At 43.2% G+C, this 21,935-nt stretch overlaps 1 protein-coding gene across 1 annotated transcript in view; it reads right to left on the bottom strand.

Moving 5' to 3' along the window:
- Positions 1-21,935, bottom strand: part of RNF115 (ring finger protein 115) — a 109,972-nt gene that overhangs the window by 26,577 nt on the left and 61,460 nt on the right. The window contains exons 4-7 of the mRNA XM_069217944.1: positions 21,567-21,775; positions 21,138-21,209; positions 17,342-17,414; positions 819-912 (exon numbers count right to left, since the gene is read on the bottom strand). Of these exons, the coding sequence (XP_069074045.1) occupies positions 819-912; positions 17,342-17,414; positions 21,138-21,209; positions 21,567-21,775 (448 nt within the window). The remainder of the gene's footprint in view (positions 1-818; positions 913-17,341; positions 17,415-21,137; positions 21,210-21,566; positions 21,776-21,935) is intronic.

Here is a 21,935-nt window from a genome sequence, read left to right as displayed (position 1 = left end):
ATTTAATATTTTTTCCAACACACTACAGAAATAACAAAAAATGTGCTTCGTTTGTTCTTTTATAATTCTGAAATAGTTACATAGCCCATTTAAATGTTGTCATTTGCTAGGGGAAAAAAACCCTTTTTTCTATCCCCAGTATCCAGCAACATTGTCACATAAATCGGCTCACTTGAAAGTCAGAGAAAGAAAATTAAATAAGCACCCTTGGAAGATAGCGCCTGACATGTGACCTTGGTCTTTGAATGGACAACAAATGTGACGATACAACAAGATTTATAGGCCTATTAACGGAAAGCAAGTTCAGAGAAGAATTAAGTTAACACAGTTCATTCAAAGGATGGGAGGCGAACTGAACCTGGAAAGCCTACAGCAAATAAAGTCAGCGAATGGAAAGCCAGAAAGTCTGAGTTATAAACCACAAAGCCAATGGTAATCAATGAGCGGAATACATGCCTAGGTCAACTTTCTGAAAGTCCCCAAGATGTCTTCAGCAAATGAGGCAGCTGTGCTATCTGGAAGGCTGCGACCTAAAAAGCCTTAACTCTGATACATCTATAACAATAGCTAAAGAAATAACTTGTTCTGTAATTCTACACAAGGCTGAAGATAATCCAGTGTTTATGAACATTTCCTGTTTCAGAAATACTCTACAATAATGTGCAATCAGGGATCTAGAATTTCAATTAATTGGGAAGCTGCCAGTCTAAGGATAGTTTATAATGCAATATTAATCTGAAAAGGCTGGCATAGGTGTCTTTGAAGAATAAGTAGAGAAAAGAAGGGGAATTAGTGTAAAATAAGGACTTTCAACCTACCAACTTGCTCCTGAGTTACTGTCACGGTTGGAAGTGAAGAAATCTTCTCTTTTTCTGCTGGAGGCGGTCCTGTGTTTTCCAACTGTCCCAGAAGCTTAAAGAAAGGGGGAAAAGTCTGCATGAAGAGACTGTGTGTAGATAATAAGATACTGGTTAGATGTGGAAGTAATGGCCATCGGACTGAATTCCACTAGTTCAAATCTTCTATTCATGTAAGGGAGGACCTCATGTTCTCCAAACAAATAATTCTGACTGCATATGAAAACAGGTGCAGTAGCTTTATGTTACAATGAGTTTACCAAAACAGACTATTGTACAGATTCTTAAACTAGCAAAATAAAGTATATAATGTCAAGAAAATGGCATAACACATCTGTCCCATGAAAAGATTTACCTCATTCCACAATGATTTGCTTTAAAAATGTTGTTATTTGCCGTTTGCTTTAAGAAACATTTCGCATGCTGTCTCTCTTTCTACAATTTAGAGAGCAATATCATCAATTAAAACATTGCAGTATTTAATGATTCTTCAATCCTCCTGAAGGAGACGTTTTCTTCACTGTGGCATTTTCAGTCACAATGCTGGACATTTAATGGGTGTGGGGACCTTACTGTACAAATTCCACCTAACTTAAGACGTACATTCCGTTGGAAGAGCAAATAAAATATTAATAAAAAAAGAAAATCATGCTCTCTTTCCTGAAGAGTAGCAAATTGACTAATGCATGGGGTATTTACCTTATGGGGAATTATTTTACTTTGTCAGAATCGTGCATCATGGTTTATAAAATGTTAATATCATTCAAACAATTACCGTAAACAAACTCTGGAGGGGCATCAATGCCAATTACAGAAGCAGGAGAAAACAAAAAGGAGAAGTAACTTTCAAGGTGTTGCCAGATACAAAGCAATTCTTCCATATCCTAAAATCTTGGTCAATTCTGGTATTCTGAATTACTTCAAGATAAGAATAAACCCCAAAATGTTTTATGTAGTGATAAAAGTATTTTTCAAAACCATATCTTGATTAAGGACTCCCCTTAAAATAATGCATCAGGATGTAGCCCCATTTTAAAGAGAAATTTAACACCCTCCACTAATGCACTGAGCTACTGTTGAGATTAGATCATCACTAATGTGTGGCATAATTTAACAAAGAGAATCGGACATCAGTTTCTCAGGATTCTTATCATGTATTCTACACTCTTGCTGTACTAACTGAATTTTGTACCAGACATATTGCCTTACTGATGGCACTGCAGTCATTATGAGATACAACCCACTGTGAATTTTGCACTTCGACTTCAGAGTCTCACTTCATCCACACATGTTGAAGGCCAATATTGGAAGACAACGAAGCATCCTTGCACTGCATAGGTCTTCTTTTCTTGATATTTCTGGAACATGGGCATGTCTGTTGCCTAACTCAAATGTGCCTCCAAACCCTTCCATGCACACCTAATAGACTGCAGGTCCCTCTGCTCTAGAGCAGTGGTTCACAACCTTTGACTTCTGTGGACCCCCATTTTATCTGTACTGGTACCTGGAAGCAAGGTACCCAGGCCTAAAGAATTGTTGATAATTTGAACTGCAAAACAATACACACACAAAAATACAGAAACAAGCAGTCCATCAAACAAATACAATTTAAAAAAATAAAAAAATATAATTTTAATTGAAAGGTTGAAGCTTTCCTAAATTCAATTGAAGCCACACATTTTCCATACTATATTCTGTTTAATGCACCTGCACTGCTCCCACAACTCAATCTGTGGATACTAATTTAATTTTTAGCCTTCAATTTCATATTCCTTGACATTTACATTATTATTTAAAATATTCAGTTGTACATTTAGTCATTTTATTTATATACACTTTATTAATCTGGTAATATTATTTGTTTTCTAAGCAGTCACGGAACCCCTGTGGAGGGTTTGCGAACTCCCAGGGGTCCCCGGGCCACAGGTTGGGAACCACTGCTCTAGAGTATAAAATGACTGCAGGCAGAAAACAGAGTAATAAAGTGCAGGTCATCAAGAAGCTGATAACACAAAGAGGTTTAGCCATCATCCTGCTCCTGGATACAATTACAAATTTCCAGTGCATCAAAAAATGTTACATACCAGTGCTAGTGTTACTTGGTCATTCTTGCAGAAAGACTTGTAAATAATGTAAGCGTGCAATGAAATTTGGAAACTGTTGTACTCTGAACAGTACTTGTATTTTAGCCTTCAAGAATCTAGAGCGCCATCTCTACATCTGCAGTCCTAGATTCCGAAATAACAGCGAGTTCTGATTCAAGGACAAATATATTGATACTCTTAACACAAAAGTAAAATTAAAAGATTCCAAGGGTGCAAGGTAATGCAGATATAAGCTGGAGAGCGGGTTGTGGCTGGAGCAAGTTCATGCAAAGCCACTAAATTTTAAGAAACTATAGGGTAAGGAAGTAATGTTATAAGTATACATTACAATGGAAGTTTCTGGAAATAATTTGATACACATTGCAAAACACAATGGTTACTTACTAGTAAGAATAGCTTTGCGGCTAGTAGTTTTTTGGATTCACAAGTGTATCATCCGCTATCTAGTGGTTGGGTCTGGAAATGATCTAGTCTTTCTCTGTCCCCATTAACCACCCCACATCCCCAGCTCCCTGGTATCATCATCCACCATTTGGTGCTAAGTCCGTCCTCTGTGTGACGTCAGATGGCACCCTTGAAGTTCTTGTACATGGTTGCCATCTAAAGATTATTTTTTTTCCTTTTCTCTTTCATTCCTCTCTCTCTCTCTCACCTGTTTGCTTCTTGTCCCAATTTTTGGGTTGGTGGGTCGCATGTGAATCCAGAAAACTCTTCAAGCTGCAAAACTACTCCTACTGTTAAGTAACCATTTTGTTTGGCAGAATTAATCCTTTTTTGGATTCACAAGCTGTGCATTAGATTATACCGTGGTATCCCACACTTACTTGGGTTGGTTGGGATCAGTTTGTAAATAGGTCTTGCAGTATCTTCTGTTCCACCTGTTCTTTATTCATCTAAATGTCCACACAGTAGTGCTTTGCGAAGGTGTGTGGAGATGCCCATGTCCCATGTTGCTGCTTCACAGATTTCCACAATGGGCAAGTCTGCTACGAACGCTAGTGTTGCACCCTTATTCCTGGTTGAGTGTGCTCTGGGACACACAGCTAAGTGTTTTTCAGTTTCTGAGTAGCACGTTTTAATGGTTTCAACAATCCATCCTGAAATTGTTTCCTTGGACACAGGTGATCCTTTGATTGCCTTGGCAAATTAATTGAATAGCTCGTTCCCTTTGTGAACCTCCTTTGTTTCCTACAAGTAATATATTAAAGCCCTTCATACATCTAGAGGTTCTTTCAGCTTGTGTATTTGGTTCTTGGAAGAAAATTGGCAGTTGTATGCTTTGGTTAACAATGAAATGAGTTACTACCTTTGGCATAAAGTGTGGGTTGGTTCTAAGGACCATCTTGTCTTTGTGGATTTGTAAATACTGTCCTAGAACTTTTAGTACTTGGAACTTGCTTACTCTGCGCAAATATGTGATCGCTATTAGAAAGGCTGTGTTTTTTTGTTTTTTTTTACAGCGAATGATCTTACATCAAATTTGTGCATGGGTTGAAAGGGTTCTGACATCAGCTTTGTTAATACAGTGTTCAGGTTTCATAACTATGGTGGAACAGATCATGGTAGTGCCATGCTTTTAGAGCCCTCTAAGAATCTCTTCACTATTTGGGAAGTGAAAAGGCTGGTACCCAGTGTACGCCACTATTGCTGCTACATACACTATCAGTGATGCATAGTTGAGGCCACTGTCCACCAAGTAGGTGAAGTATATTGGCACTGTTTCCTGATGTGTTAAGAGTACATTCTGTTGTTTGCACACTAATACATGCATTTTTTCCAGTTATTTGTGTAGCATTTCGTGTGCTTGGTTTTCTAGCTTTCCTCAGGATTTCCCTTGTCCATGGGGGAGCTACAGGGGTCTAAATTCTAGGTATGCAGGAGCCATGCCGCTAGGCTGAATAAGGCTGGCTCTGGGTGGTACACATACCTGTGGTGTACTGTCAGTAGGTCTTTTACTGGTTTGATTGTGGATATCTGGCCCTTCGACATGTACTGTAGATCCAAGTACCAGGTCTGTCTTGCCCACTGGGGGCTATGAAAGAGTGTCTTGTTCTCAATTGCCTGGCCCTCTCCAGTACCCTTGGAACCTGGGGAACTGGAGGAAAGGCGTATGCAAATTTCCCTGACCAGCTTATTGACAGGACATTTCCTTTTGACTGGGGTGAGGAAGCCTGGAGGTGAAGTGTTGGTATTTTACATTTGTTGGTGTGCAAATCAAGTCTATGCTTGGCATTTCCTAAGTGTTGCAAATTCTTTGCAGGACTTCCTGCTTTATCTCCTACTCATGTGAGTTAGTCCCAGTCTGCTCAATTTGTCTGTCTTCATATTGAGCTCCCCTGATGGGTGTATTGCCTGTAGACTTATTTGTCGTTGTATCACATATTGCTAAATCTCTTGGGCTAGCTTTGATAGGGTGAAGGATTTTGTTTCCCCTTGTTTGTTGAGGTCTAACATGGTGGTTGTGTTGTGTGTTTGTATCAAAACATTTTAGCCTGTTAAATGTGCCTGGAACTCCCTTTGGGCTGGGTAGTCCGTCTTAACTTCAGGTAACTGATCTGCTTCACTGCATCTATGTAATTCCAAAACCCACGTACTTTCAGTGTTCCTGTGTGTGCGCCTCAACCTCTGTGGGATGCATCAGTTTTTATGGTCACAGTTGGAGCAGGTGTTTTGATCGGCCTCCCTACATTTATGTTTGTTGAGTTCCACCATTGTTTATCCTTCTGTACTCTTGCTGAGACAACCATTTGTTGCAGATCCATTCCTGGACGGGTCACATGTGTAGGCTTGCATGCAGGATCAATGGTATGCATGATGCCATTATGCCCAACAGTTCATGAGGGTCCTCACTGTCGGAGACCGACATTTCTGGCAGAGGCGAGTCTGCTTTTCGACCACCTGTGTTCTCTTCTGAACAGGGTATGCTCTTGCTGGGTTGGAGTTCAATGTAGCTCCTAGAAACACTTTACTTGCTCTGGCTGTGGGGGCTTCTTGTGGTCTATTGTGAAGCCTACAAGTTGCAGCATGTGCATGATCCTTTGCATGTCCTTCTATACTTCCCCACTGATTGTGCTTTCACTAGCCAATTGTCTAGGTACTGGCAGACATGATTTCCCTGTCTTTCTTAGATGCGCTATAGCTGGGAATACCTTTGTGAAGACTCTTGGTGCCGACTTTAAGCCAAAGGGCAGTACTGTTAATTGGTAGTCATTTTTCTCTAGGACAAAACAGAGGTATCTTTTGTGTCTTAGATTCATAGGTACGTGCCGGTATGCATCGTTTAGAGCTAAGGTGGCAAACATAATCTCATTCTCTCAGGAGCGGTAATACTTTCTACAATGTTTAATTGTTGTGTTTGAATGAATTGGTTTAGAAATCTGAGGTCCAGAATTGGTTTTAAGGTTAGATCTTGTTTTGGGACCAGGAAATAAGGTGAGTAATTCCCCTGGTTTTCCTCTTGCTCTGGTATGCGTTCAATGGCCCTCATTAGGATTAATTCACTGACCTCTTTTCTGAGCTGTAATAATTCCTCTCCACGAAAAGCCTTCAGTTTTGGAGCGAGTTTGTGGAAGTTGTTTGTTGATTCAATGTAATATCTGTGACAGATTAGATTCAAGATCCACTTGTCTGATGGTATTTTCCTCTATTCCTGGAGGCATCCTTTTATTCTGCCCCCACTGGTGTTATGTGTTTGCCATTTTCATTGCAGGAGCCACTTGTTTGATGTCCCAGTGCTCTTGGGGGGCTGGCCTCTTCCTCATTCCTTTCCTCTAAAGGGCTGTCTCGCTGGGTGCTGCCATTGCTGATATGTTGGCAGTTGTGTGGCCTGATGCGAGGTACCTTATTGTTGCTGCTCTGTCACGAAGGTCAGTCTACCAGTCTGTCTTCTGCTTGGGGCTCCTCCTCCTCGGTGTGCCCCTAAACTGGAGTGCTCCCATTTCCCTTGCTGTCTCATTATCCTTTTTTATTTTCTGCAGGGTGTTGTCCACTGTTTATTCGAATAGGATGCCCCCTGTGAAAGGCACGTTTATTATGGAGGCCTGAATCCCCAGTTTAAACCCTGAGCCAGGTGGGCCTCCTGAGGGCTGTTCTTGTGCACATCTGTCTTCTGACTGTAACTGCCGCGTCCAGTGCTGACTTGAGGTGATTGGGGTATTCTTTCCCTCCTGTATGCCTTGACCCTTTTGCAATATTCATCAGGAAGGTGTTGCATGAGACTTTCTATCTCTTCCCACTGTTGACGCCCGTAGCGGTTCATTACAGCGCTGGAATTAGCTAAATTCCATTGGCTAGCAGCCTCCCTTTATATCTTCCTGCTCACCAAATCAAGCCTCTTTCTTTCTCGGGCAGTGGACCTGTGACATGGGGGCGTTGGTTCTCTTCCTTGCAGTAGCTATAATAATAGAACCTGCAGGAACATTTCCAATGATGTACTTTGAATCCTGAGTGGAATGCTTGTATTTCTGCTCCACTCTAGGTGTGATTGCTCTCACAGTGGCCGATTCCCTGAAGCCCTCTTTACCTTGGTCAAGGATGTTAAGCAGCATGAGATCGCAATTTCGCTGTCCCCACAATCACACTCCAAGGCAAGGCTACAAAAACCACGCCTTACCACATTAGCTAAATGGGTAGCTTCTTGTTGCTTAATACGTAATGGGGAGAAAAAAAGTAATGATAACTGAAAATAATCTAAATTATTTGACCCTTAACTGTTGGCCAGATTCTCCTGGTACCCAAGCCCAAGTGTGGTTAAGAATTTGCAAATGTGGATGGATAACAAATTATAATTTGAGACACAAGTGAAAAAACAGTCAGTCATTTGTTTTGACATATTGAGGTCGGCCAGAAAAGTCATGGAATTTTTTTTTTAACCAAATTCTGCACAAAGAACCACTGTAAGGAAATGCCTTCCTTGGCATGGTTACCCCCCTAACTTTTTACCTTTTGTTGATGCCAGTTAAGATTGAAAATGTGCTGGGGCCCTACTAACCAGGACCCAGCACCAGTGTTCTTTCCGTAAACTGTACTTTTGTTCCCACAATTGGCACAGCCCCGGCACACAGATAAGTCCCTTATAAATGGTACATCTGGTACCAAGGGCCCTGTGGCCATGGAAGGTCTCTAAGGGATACAGCATGTATTATGCCACCCTGGAGCCCCTCACTCAGCACATGCACACTGCCTCACTGTTTGTGTGTGCTGGTGGGGAGAAAAAGACTAAGTCAACATAACACTCCCCTCAGAATGCCATGCCCACAACCCACTCCCTGTGGCATAGGAAAGTCACCCCTCTAGCAGGCCTTACAGCCCTACGGCAGGGTGTTCTATACCACAGGTGAGGGCATAGTTGCATGAGCACTATGACCCTACAGTGTCTAAGCCAAACCTTAGACATTGAAAGTGCAGGGTAGCCATAAAGAGTATATGGTCTGGCAGTCTGTCAATTATGAACTCCACAATTCCATAATGGCTACACTGAAATCTGGGAAGTTTGGTATCAAACTTCTCAGCACACTAAATGCATTCTGATGCCAGTGTGGAATTTATTGTAAAATACCCCCAGAGGGCATCTTGGAGATGCCCCCTGAAAACCAGTCCGACTCCTAGTGCTAGGCTGACCAGTTTCTGCCAGCCTGTCACAACCAGACGAGTTTCTGGCCACAAGGGGTGAGTGCCTTTGTCACTCTGTGGCCAGTCACAAAGCCTGCACTGGGTGGAGGTGCTTCTCACCTCCCCCTGCAGGAACTGTAACACCTGGCAGTGAGCCTCAAAGGCTCCTGCCTGTTGTTACAGCACCCCAGGACATCCCAGCTAGGGGAGATGCCCGCTCCTCCGGACATAGCCCCCACATTTGGCGGCAAGTCCGGAGGAGATAATGAGAAAAACAAGGAGGAGTCAACTACCAGTCAGGGCAGCCCCTAAGGTGCCCTGAGTTGAGGTTACCCCTGCCTTTAGAAATCCTCTATCTTGAGTTTGGAAGATTCCCCCCCAGTAGGAATAGGGATGTTCCCACCTCCTCTGAGGGAGGAGGCACAAAGATGGTGTAGCCACCCTCAAGGACAGTGGCCACTGACTACTGCCCCCTTACCTAAACACACCCCTAAATTGGGTATTTAGGGGTGACCCTGAACCCAGGAAATCAGATTCCAGAAACCTGAAGAAAGAAGAAGGACCGCTGACCTGATAGCCCCGCAGAGACGACGGAGACACCAACTGACTTGTCCCCAGCCCTACCGGCCTGTCTCCAGACTCAAAGAATCTGCACAGCGACACATCTAGCGAGACCAGCGACCTCTGAGGACTCAGAGGACTGCCATGCACCTAAAGGACCAAGAAACTCCAGAGAACAGCTGCACTGTTCAGAAACTGCAACAACTGTGCAACTCTGAGACAACTTTACAGAGACTCTCACTGCCCGCCAGAGGCGTGAGTCTTCACACTCTGCACCCGATGCCCCGGGCTTCAGTTCAGGACAACCAACACTGCAGAGAGGACTCCCAGGCGACTCCAACGACGAAGACTTCCTGAGTTGACCCCCCTGCATCCTCACAGTGACACCTGCAGAGAGGATCCAGAGGCTCCCCCTGACTGCAACTGCCTGGTAACAAAGGAACCCGACGCCTGGACCAAGCACTGCACCAGCAGCCCCCAGGACCGAGAGGAACCACCTACCAGTGCTGGGGTGACCAGCAGGCGGCCCTCATCCTAGCTTAGGTAGTGGCTGACCCGAGAAGCCCCCGTGTCCTGTCTGCATCGCCTAAGTGACCCCCGGGCCCCTCCAAGGCTTTCTATAGCAAACCCGATGCCTACTTTGCCTACTGCACCCGGCCACCCCTGTGCCGCTGAGGGTGAGTTTTGTGGGCTTGTGTGTGTGTACCCCCCCCCCCCCCCCCCCAGTGCTCTATAAAAAAAACCCTGGTCTGCTCCCCGAGGATGCAGGTACTTACCTGTATACAGACTAGGACTGGAGCACCCCTGTTCTTCATAGACGCCTATGTGTTTTGGGCCCTCCTTTGACCTCTGCACCTGACCGGCCCTGTGTTGCTGGTGCTATGGCTTTGGTGTTGCCTTGAACCCCCAACGGTGGGTTGCATATGCCCAGGAGACTGACGAAGTGCTTTACTTACCTGAGAAACCTAACCAAACTTACCTCCCCCAGGAACAGTTGATTTTTGCACTGTGTCCACTTTTAAAATAACTTATTGCCATTTTAACCAAAACTGTGTGCACTACTGTTTTAAATCAAAGTTCTATACTTACCTGTGTGAAGTACCTTGCATTTTATGTACTTACCTCAAATTTTGAATCTTGTGGTTCTGAAATAAATCAAGAAATGAAAATGTCACTTACCCAGTGTACATCTGTTCGTGGCATCAGTCGCTGAGATTCACATGGTATGCATGAGCTCGCCATCTGGTGTTGGGTCGGAGTGTTACAAGTTGTTTTTCTTCGAAGAAGTGTTTTCGAGTCACGGGACCGAGTGACTCCACCTTCTGTGCTCATTGCGCATGGGCGTCGACTCCATCTTCGATTGTTTTCCCCGCAGAGGGTGAGGTAGGAGTTGTACTATAGTAATAGTGCCCGCGCAATGAAAAATGTAAGTATGTACCTATTAAAGGATTAAGTAATATATATACAAATGTACAAAATTGAAGGTAACTTCTGAACTGCTACAGGCTTCCGGGGAGGTGGGTGGGTCCATGTGAATCTCAGCGACTGATGCCACGAACAGATGTACACTGGGTAAGTGACATTTTCAGTTCGATGGCATCTGTCGCTGTAGATACACATGGTATGCATAGACTAGTAAGCAGTTAGTTCCCCATAAGCGGTGGTTTAGCCTGTAGGAGTAGAAGTTGTCTGAAATAGAGTTCTTAATACAGCTTGACCTACTGTAGCTTGTTGTGCGGATAGCACATCTATACAGTAGTGTTTGGTGAATGTGTGAGGCGTAGACCAAGTGGCTGCCTTACATATTTCCTGCATTGGGATGTTTCCTAAAAAGGCCATTGAAGCACCTTTTTTCCTTGTTGAATGTGCCCTGGGAGTAATGGGCAGTTGTCTTTTTGCTTTAAGGTAGCAGATTTGGATGCATTTAACTATCCATCTGGCTATACCTTGTTTTGATATTGGGTTACCTGCATGAGGTTTTTGGAATGCAATAAATAGCTGTTTAGTTTTTCTGATGTTCTTTGTTCTGTCAATGTAGTACATTAATGCTCTTTTGACATCTAATGTATGTAGTGCTCTTTCAGCCACAGAATCTGGCTGTGGGAAAAATACTGGTAGTTCTACCGTTTGATTTAGATGGAATGGTGAAATAACTTTTGGTAAAAATTTTGGATTAGGTCGTAGGACGACCTTATTTTTATGTATTTGTATAAAAGGCTCTTGTGTTGTGAACGCTTGAATTTCACTTACTCTTCTTAGAGATGTAATGGCGATGAGAAAGGCAACTTTCCAGGTTAGGAATTGTATTCCGCAAGAGTGCATGGGTTCGAAAGGTGGGCCCATGAGTCTTGTTAGAACCACGTTTAGGTTCCATGAAGGAACAGGTGGTGTTCTTGGTGGTATAATTCTTTTAAGCCCTTCTATAAATGCTTTGATAACTGGTATCCTATACAAGGAAGTTGAATAGGTAGTTTGCAGGTATGCAGATATTGCTGCAAGGTGTATTTTAATAGAAGAGAAGGCTAGCTTTGCTTTTTGTAAATGGAGCAAGTAATTTACTATATGTTTTGGAGTTGCATCTAGCGGTTGTATCTGATTATGATGGCAGTACCAAACAAATCTTTTCCACTTACTTGCGTAGCAGTGTCTAGTGGATGGCCTTCTGGCCTGCTTTATGACTTCCATACACTCTTGGCTAAGTTGTAAGTGTCCGAATTCTAGGATTTCAGGAGCCAGATTGCTAGATTCAGCGATGCTGGGTCCGGGTGTCTGATCTGTTGGTTGTGTTGCGTTAACAGATCTGGTTTGTTGGGCAGTTTGATGTGTGGTACTACAGACAGATCTAGCAGTGTTGTGTACCAGGGTTGTCTTGCCCAAGTTGGTGCTATTAAAATGAGTTTGAGTTTGTTTTGACTCAATTTGTTTACTAGGTAAGGAAGGAGAGGGAGAGGAGGAAAAGCGTAAGCAAATATTCCTGACCAGTTCATCCATAGGGCATTGCCTTGGGATTGCTTGTGTGGGTATCTGGACGCGAAGTTTTGGCATTTTGCGTTCTCTTTTGTTGCAAATAAGTCTATTTGTGGTGTTCCCCAGAGTGTGAAGTAGGTGTACAGAATCTGTGGGTGGATTTCCCATTCGTGGACTTGCTGGTGATCTCGAGAGAGATTGTCTGCCAGCTGATTCTGGATCCCCGGAATAAACTGTGCTATTAGACCAATCTGATGGTGGATTGCCCACTTCCATATTTTTTGAGCTAACAAGCTTAACTGCGTTGAATGTGTTCCTCCTTGTTTGTTTAGATAATACATCGTTGTCATGTTGTCTGTTTTGACAAGGATGTATTTGTGGGTTATGATTGGTTGGAAAGCTTTTAGTGCTTGAAAAACTGCTAATAATTCTAGATGATTTATATGCAGTTTTGTTTGATTTATGTTCCATTGTCCTCTTATGTTGTGTTGATTGAGATGTGCTCCCCACCCTGTCATGGAAGCATCTGTTGTTATTACGTACTCTGGCACTGGGTCTTGGAAAGGCCGCCCTATGTTTAAATTTATACTGTTCCACCATAGAAGCGAGAGGTAAGTTTGGCGGTCTAGCAACACCAGATCTAGAAGGTGACCCTGTGCTTGAGACCACTGTGAGGCTAGGCACTGTTGTAAGGGCCTCATGTGCAGTCTTGCGTTTGGGACAATGGCTATGCATGAGGACATCATGCCTAGGAGCTGTAGTATTGTTCTTGCTTGTATTGTTTGGTTTGGAGACATGTGTTGAATGACCCTGTTGAAATTGTGGATCCTTTGTGGAGTTGGCGTTGCTACTCCTTTTGTCGTGTCTATTATGGCTCCTAGATATTGCTGTACTTTGCTTGGCAGAATGTTTGATTTTGCAAAGTTGACGGTGAACCCTAGTTTGTAGAGGGTTTGTATGACTTGATTTGTGTGGTTTGAGCATTGTGTGAGCGAACTGGTTTTGATTAGCCAGTCGTCTAGATACGGGAACACATGTATTTGCTGCCTTCTGATGTGTGCAGCGACTACTGCTAGGCATTTTGTGAATACTCTTGGAGCGGTTGTTAAACCAAAAGGCAATACTTTGAATTGGTAATGTATTCCTTTGAATACAAACCTTAGATATTTCCTGTGTGATTGATGTATTGGTATATGGAAATATGCGTCCTTGAGGTCTAGGGTTGTCATGTAGTTGTGTTTTTTGAGCAATGGTAACACTTCTTGTAGTGTGACCATGTGAAAGTGGTCTGATTTGATGAATGTGTTTACTACTCTGAGGTCTAGAATTGGTCTCAGTGTTTCGTCCTTTTTTGGTATCAAGAAGTACAGTGAATAAACTCCTGTGTTTATTTGTGTGCTTGGTACTAATTCTATTGCATTTTTTTGCAGTAGTGCTTGAACTTCTATCTCTAGAAGCTGTGAATGGTATTTTGTTAAATTTTGTGATTTTGGTGGTATGTCTGGAGGGAATTGCAGGAATTCTATGCAATAACCATGCTGGATAATTGCTAGGACCCATGTGTCTGTAGTTATTTTGTCCCATGCTTCGTAATATTGACGTATCCTCCCCCCCACTGGTGTTGTGTGGAAGGGGTGTGTGACATGTGAGTCACTGCTTGTTGGTAGTGGTTTTGGGGCTTTGAAATCTTCCCCTATTCCTAGGGAATTGCCCCCCTCTATACTGGCCCCGAAAACCTCCCCTGTACTGTCCCTGGTAGGTGGGCGGTGCGGACTGTGAGGTGCTAGCTTGTGTGGCCTGACCCCGAAACCCTCCTCTAAAAGGTGTTTTGCGGAAGGTGTTATAAGATCCTCTGCTCTGCGGGGAATAGAGTGCGCCCATGGCCTTGGCAGTGTCAGTGTCCTTCTTGAGCTTTTCTATGGCTGTGTCGACCTCCGGACCGAACAGAAGTTTTTCGTTTACTGGCATGTTAAGCACTGCCTGCTGAATTTCTGGCTTGAATCCAGACGTTCTGAGCCATGCGTGCCTACGGATGGTAACCGACGTATTAATGGTTCTTGCGGCCGTGTCTGCTGCATCCATGGAGGAGCGTATTTGATTGTTGGAAATGTTTTGACCCTCCTCAACAACCTGTTTTGCTCTTTTTTGCAGATCTTTTGGGAGATGTTCAATGAGATGCTGCATCTCATCCCAGTGGGCTCTGTCGTATCGCGCTAGCAGCGCTTGTGAATTTGCGATGCGCCACTGGTTTGCTGCTTGGACAGCAACCCTCTTCCCGGCTGCATCGAACTTCCTACTTTCTTTATCTGGGGGAGGTGCATCCCCAGAAGTGTGTGAGTTTGCCCGTTTTCTGGCAGCCCCTACCACCACAGAGTCTGGTGGCAGCTGAGAGGTGATGAATACAGGGTCCGTAGGAGGCGCCTTATACTTTTTGTCCACCCTAGGCGTCACTGCCCTACTTTTAACTGGCTCCTTGAAAATGTCCTTTGCATGGCGTAGCATGCCTGGGAGCATCGGCAGGCTTTGGTAGGAGCTGTGGGTTGAAGAGAGGGTGTTAAATAAAAAATCATCCTCTACTTGTTCCGAGTGTAGTTCCACATTATGGAATAGTGCTGCTCTAGCCACCACTTGTGAGTAGGCTGTGCTGTCTTCCGGTGGTGATGGCCTAGTTGGGTATGTGTCTGGGCTGTTATCAGACACTGGTGCGTCGTACAAGTCCCACGCATCCTGATCTTGGTCATCGTGGCTCATGGCGGTGTGAGCTGGCGAATGTGACGGGGTGTAAGTTGGCGAAGCCGGAGTTACAGGTGGAGGCGAGGGAGGAGGTGTTACCTTTTGTGCTGTTTGTTGCTGAGGAGTAAACTGAAGCGTTCTCTTTCGTTTGACAGGTGGAAGGGTACTGATCTTCCCAGTCCCCTGCTGAATAAAGATACGCTTTTGCGTGTGATCCACGTCAGTGGATTGCAGTTCTTGTTCAAATCTATGTTTCTTCATTTGAGAAGACATAGAATGCTCTTCAGTGTAGGAGCCAGAAACAGGGTCTGATGTCGCTTTTTTCGGCTCCGAAAACCCTGTCGATTGTTTTTTCGGCTCCGAGGTAACCTTCCTCTTTTTCTGTGCCGAGAATTCTTGGCCTCTATGGTCTTCGGCGCCACTGTCTCGGCGTCGATCCGTGTCGACACCGAACTCTCGGTGTCGATGCTTCTGTTTAGCACTCTCTCGGTCTCGAGGAGGCTGCGTGCCGGTGTCTCGACCGGAGTCGGACGATCTCGACACTGAATGGGCCTTTTTCGGTGCCGATTGTTGGTCACCGAGAATTTGGGTGGAGCCATGGCCGGTTGGCAGTGGCGTCCCCTGGGCCTTCTTTCCTTTTTTAAGGTTTGATCTCGACGTCTTACTCACAGTTCTTGTAGAGTGTAGCTCGTCGGAGTCTGAATCCTGGATGGAAAAGGATTCCTCCTGTTCCTCTTCTGTCTCGAACTGTCGACGCTCTTTTGGCGTGGACGCCATCTGCAGTCTTCTCGCTCGACGGTCGCGCAGAGTTTTTCGGGACCGGAACGCCCGACAGGCCTCACAGGATTCTTCGCTGTGCTCGGGTGACAGGCACAGATTACAGACCGAGTGTAGGTCCGTATAAGGATATTTGTTGTGGCATTCGGGGCAGAATCGAAACGGGGTCCGTTCCATCGGCGTTGTCCTCCACGCGGTCGGGCCGACTAGGCCCCGACGGGGTGCCGAAATCTACCCCGAAGGGCACCGAAGCGCTTCGATGTTCAACGCGTCGTCGTATGTGTCTATCTCTAACCGGATCGCAACGAAACCGTCGAAAATCTTCCGTTTTCAGCTATCTTTCCGTTCCGAAACTCGGAGCGACAGGAACACGTCCGAACCCGATGGCGGAAAGAAAACAATCGAAGATGGAGTCGACGCCCATGCGCAATGAGCACAGAAGGTGGAGTCACTCGGTCCCGTGACTCGAAAACACTTCTTCGAAGAAAAACAACTTGTAACACTCCGACCCAACACCAGATGGCGAGCTCATGCATACCATGTGTATCTACAGCGACAGATGCCATCGAACATATATTTTTCTATATAAAACCTATTGGCCTGGAGTTATGTCTTCAAGTGTGTGTTCCTATTTTAATGCCTGTGTGTACAACAAATACTTAACACTACCCTCTGATAAGCCTACTGCTCGACCACACTACCACAAAATAGAGCATTAGTATTATCTAATTTTGCCACTATCAACCTCTAAGGGGAATCCTTGGACTCTGTTCACACTATCTCCCACTTTGAGATAGTATATACAGAGCCAACTTCCTACAACTGTTTTTTAAGCATTAGTAACCTCCCACCTGGTTTACGGAAAGGTGCTCTAGGAGGGAGCCTCGCAATCAGTCCTGAGAAGATTCCTAAACAGTCAGTTACTCTGTCTAAGTTGCACTGGCTCCCCATAAAAAACAAAGACATTCAAGTTAAAGCTTTATGCACACACAGAGCACAATAATAAAGGACCAAGGTTGTTGCACCATAGGTTGCAATCTTACAGCCCTAGAAGACTGAGATCTACTACATCTCATTTTGTAGTGATTCCCAGAGTTTGCAAAAGTCGCAGTGACAGTAGCTTCTCTTCTTTTTTGGTTTCTAAATTATGAAAGGAGTTGCCTCCTGCTCTGAGGAAGGTTGCAGATGCGTTAATGTTTAGGAGACCGCTCAAGACATGGCTTTATGTTTGAACCAATCAAAAGTTTCTTTATTTGGGTTCAGTCAGGTATGACCTGCTTTAGAGTCGGGAGCCCCTGTGTGCGTATCCATGTGCGTTACAAATCCTATTAAAATAGAACAGCACCTAAAAGGTATTTTTATTCCTTACTTCCTTCTTTTAACTATATGTGTTTTACTGAAGACATTCCCCAGCAAAGGTTTTCACAGAGTGGTACATTTACTGCTGTATTTTTGTCACATTCCCACTGCACCATGCTTGTGCCAAAACATCAGATTAATGTATTCAGACAGCTGTCTTTTTCACTTTATTCTTCGATTTTCAACAACCTTAGGGTATAGACCATAAAGAAGAGAGCAAAGAACAAAAAGATGAAAATGTTTAGATATCTTGTGAAACTTCTCCTATGCTAGGTCCGTCTTAAGTCACCATAAAACATAATTTGCATATATTTATACTTAACTTCTTGGAACAACTATTCACACTCGGAATTAGGAGAAAATGTTTCTTACCTGGGTAACAATTGCGTCGAGTCCACTCTGTCCCCACGCGTAGTCCCCAGGATTGGAATGCAACATTCCACTCCTTCAAACAGAATTATTCAGAATTAAAAATGACAGTTTTTAAAATTCTTGTGAAAGCTTTAAAAGCACAAGTTATTCATAATGTTGTCATGCTCCCAAACAATCAAACCTTTGTCGTGCAGCTGGGGCTCTATCCAAATTTATACCTCCAAAATCAGGGTGGACTAACCTGAATTAGTTGGTAAAACACCCCTTTCCATTTGCATATAATTTCAAAGTAAAACAATCTAGACACTGAACTTGGTAACTCCAGGCACCACAATACTACAGGAAAGACAAGATATTATTTTCCAAAAGTAATCTGCAGCTTACAGATGGGGGAGAACAAGCTGGCATAAACAACTACAGTGTAATCCAATACTAGGGCCTCCATGCCGTACAGCATTGTCAAAACAGTGACGAATCAAAAAGTGCATTTTAACTCTAATTGGCAAAATATCCAGTTGTTGGTCTGGATTGTGGAGGGATGCTGACTGCTAGAAATGTACACTGAAGCCTCCATCTGCCACATAAAAAGCTTTTTACAAACACTTTGTTAAGGAATATAAAAAGTGCCATCTGTAATTCCACAGTGCCTTAAATTAGAATCCACTCTGACTTGATGTTTTTCTTTTTTTTATAAACTGTGGCTTAAATTTTACTTTTAGCTTTGATGTGTAAAATTTATTTACATGAAATTGTGCTTGAAGCATTGCACCCTTACATGTTGTCTCGAAAGCCTATTCATAAGCTACTACAGTCTGCAATTAGTACTGCAGCTAACTTGCCAAAACTTAAAAATACTTGTAAAACTTCAATGGTTTGAGGGAAATTAAACAATGACTTGTAGGTAGGAATTCTCTACATTAAAAAAAAAAACAAGTATTTGCAAGCCAACGGGTCTCACGTTTGCTCGAGTTAGAGCTATTAGCATTGTAAACTCCTAACCAGACTTTTCTTATCACACAAACTGAAAATGAAAAGATACACAGTTTTACATAAGTGAGCCGACGGCCGACATAAGCGCGAAGAAAAACACACAAAAGTAAACAGAAGTTTGCGTGCAGTAAAACGTAGCGGCAAAAGTGCAATTATCCATGTTACCAGCAAAAGTGCAAGTATCTATGTAAAAGGATAGATGTCATGCAAAGTGCACGACTACTGCCCAGCGAGATCGCGTTGCCTGTGAAACAAAGAGATAATGTAGTCCAAAAACCACACGGAACACATGGAGCCTTGTATGTTTTCAGTAGTTGGCCGGTGCGCTCGAGGAGGGCTAAACACCAGAAAAGGCATGACATACGCATGTCTTTCACTAATCAAACCAAGTGAATTTTAAAAGGCAAGCCCACAAACCAACCAAACTGATGGGCATAGATACAAGACCGTAGGGAGATAACAACAGGGACAGAGCAATTTGCGTGCTCAACCCTAAAAAATCTCTCTGGTTTCCCTTTTGAGAAAAAGGACTAAGGGCCTGATTCAGACTTTGGTGGAGGGGATTACTCCGTCCCAAATGTGACGGATATCCCGCCCGCCGTATTACAAGTTCCATAGGATATAATGAACTTGTAATTCGGCAGGCGGGATATCCATCACATTTGGGATAGAGTAATCCCCTCCGCCAAAGTCATAATCAGGCCCTAAGTCTTGAAAGGCAAAAAATGTATTTACCTGGTGTCACTTGTGCTAGGGAGATTTTGGTATGAGAGACTGAAGAGTAAAGATTGAATACGGGCTTCTACATAATCGCTAAACATAGTTTTATAGCCTTTAAAAGGCTTCTTTGAGTAAAATATGGAACTAATGTATAACATATTTAATGAATCCTGATATGCTGACAGATTTTAACTCCACTCATTTTCACACTGATTAATTTTTATATTCATGATCCAGTCCATGCTAAGAGATTGGCGGACAACAGCCTAATTATTTAATAAGGGCAGTGCCTAGGGGACTTTTGGAGGTGCAGATATAAAATAATTTATTACCAAAGCAACTTTACACCAGAAAAACGAGCTAATATCAAACTTTGTAACATCAAAGAGTGAAAATAACATGCTCTGTTCCAGAACAGGTAGCACAGCTTAGTTGTTAGAGTTTAATTACCTCTCCATGACTCACACAGCTTTTTTTGCCTAGCCCTGTGCTGGATAAATTATACAGTCCAAAATAGAGCTATAAACCCAAAGAGTAGAAAACATGGCAGAGTATACCAACTACGTTATCGTGCCACACAGGTGCAACTGTAATCAATACTTGAACCCTGTAATGCGAGAAGTTCACGGCATTCCTCACCTGTATTGACTTACATACAAGGCAGGGTCACAACACATTAGCATCACTAAAGCTTTCAGCTCAGTGCGTCTATGAACGGTCTGGCCACCTTATGGAATATTAATGCCTGGGGGAGCACCTCTACCTGATCTAGTCTGCTTAGTGCGGCTGTTGACACCTGTAAGGCAGAAGCCTTAAACACAAAAGGTTTTAATGGTAACTGAGTAAGGATATTTTCTTCATTGCCCAATATTCATATTCTTGGCATGACTGCCAAGAAATTAGCATACGGTTAATGAAACAGGAAACCAAATTAATTTATCACCATACTTACTAATATTTCTAAAACACTAGGGACTGCTGTGGTCAGTGTAAACACAACACATTTCAATAACTTCAACATTCAAGGGTATGTAGTGACCAGATTTTCATCTGATGAGCTCTGGAACAAGGCAAAAATGTCAACAGCCCTCAAACCCTTATGAGCAAAGGCAGTAAACCTCAAAGACTTTATAGATTATGGCTGGGGAAGGTAGAGCATTTGACAAGACCAAACTCATAACTTTCTAAGTGTGGAATACTACTGCTCTCTCAAACTGGCTAAGAAAGGAAGCAAACATACCTACAATCATCCACATAAACAATAATACAGTAGAGGAATTTCATAAAAATGAAAACATTCTTCAATCGTAAAACAGTTCAGGATTGGCAGCTGTGGTAATAAACTTGGAGAATTTTCTCAAACTAAAAAAATTGGGAATTTTTATGGCTATCATAGGAATTTAAAGGTCATAGATCTTAGGGCATGAGCTACAGAGGAGTAAAGGAGTCATATTGACTCCCCTTTCTAAACCACTGTTAGATTATAAGGCTTACCTTGCTAGGATTATTGGGCTCTGGTGCCCTATTGCTATCTACCACTATTCCAATCTACCACCCTGTATGCAACCAATTTTCCCCATCCCAACTTCCAATCAATAGCCTCTACCACAGCATTCTCACTATTGCATTGTTCTTAATCTGCAGTGTTTCTGGTTCCTGTACCTCAATCTTGCTATGCCCTTTGCCCTGCTCCAGTCAAGTTATCGATTTCGAACCCACTCTCAAACCTCGTTCAATAACATTCAATAAAAAAAAAAACAAGGTTCAAAGTGCCACAAAGTCCCAACATCACCTCCTTCTGCCGGACTCCACACCTTGCCATTTCATGGAAGATGAGGCAGGGCATTGGTAGACAGCATTAGGCGGGCTGTTACAGGACACCAAAGTCGAAACGTTTTTAAATCAAATTAAATCACTTCTTTGGGGCCCAGATCCTTCAGCTTCTGAATAGTCTACATTTTTATTTAAATGGGCACTTCAAAACTTGAAAGGGGTGAAAGTTATTTCAAATGTCCTACTTCTAACTCCACCACTAGGACCACCCACTTTCACAAAGTCCGTCTCTAGTAAACACATCACAGCTTACCATGAGAAGTTATTTGGGGATCCAGGCACTGCAGAATTCGCAAAAAATCCAGCAAAGATCTGCTGTATAATCCTGTGAAGATGGCAACATTTTGGAAACATATTAGTTTCACGTTCACAGACATAAGATACAACTTCAACTTAAAACAAGTAAAAAAATAATTTTTAACTAATGATTATCTTTTTAATCTCATTCAGCAACGGACAAACACCAGTATTAAAAATATTCAGCTTAGACTCAGCTAAACGTGAAAAGTGTTACAGGTGCTCTAAAAATATGATTCTGGTCAGTTACAGGTTTACACTTCAAACATATTTTATTCGCTCAAAATAACGAATAGTATTTTTCACACCATTTCTATAGAATTATGAATTGTAACAAGTCAAATTATTTTAAAGACAAAAACCAACATCAATAGCTGCCCCTTACCCTTCAATAGCAGGTGATCGGTCTGGACGGGAGCTTCCTCGTGCTCTGTACCTCCTCATTGGTAGCCGAGGGGGTCTGGTTGGTCCCCAGAGATCAGGGTGAGCCTGGTGCCCCCTTTCATTGTCCCTGCTATCGTGATCGAACGAACTGCTGCTCAAGTACGGCCGGAAATCTGGGAACAGCATAGTGTGGTCTAAATGGTCCCAAAGCTATGGAGCAAACCACAATAAGGTAAGAGAAGGTGAAATGCTAGATTCAAAAAAGAAACAGACCTACTCAAAGGTACAGCAACATTTCAAAGGAATAAACATGTGGGGCCATCTCCACGAAACTAGAACACATGCGCTCTGCATTTATCCCATCCTATGC

This window comes from Pleurodeles waltl, chromosome 12 (assembly GCF_031143425.1).
Source record: "Pleurodeles waltl isolate 20211129_DDA chromosome 12, aPleWal1.hap1.20221129, whole genome shotgun sequence".
NCBI classification, from domain to species: domain Eukaryota; kingdom Metazoa; phylum Chordata; class Amphibia; order Caudata; family Salamandridae; genus Pleurodeles; species Pleurodeles waltl.
Note: the sequence above shows the minus strand (reverse complement) of the source record. Positions and strands in the feature narration are given on the sequence as shown.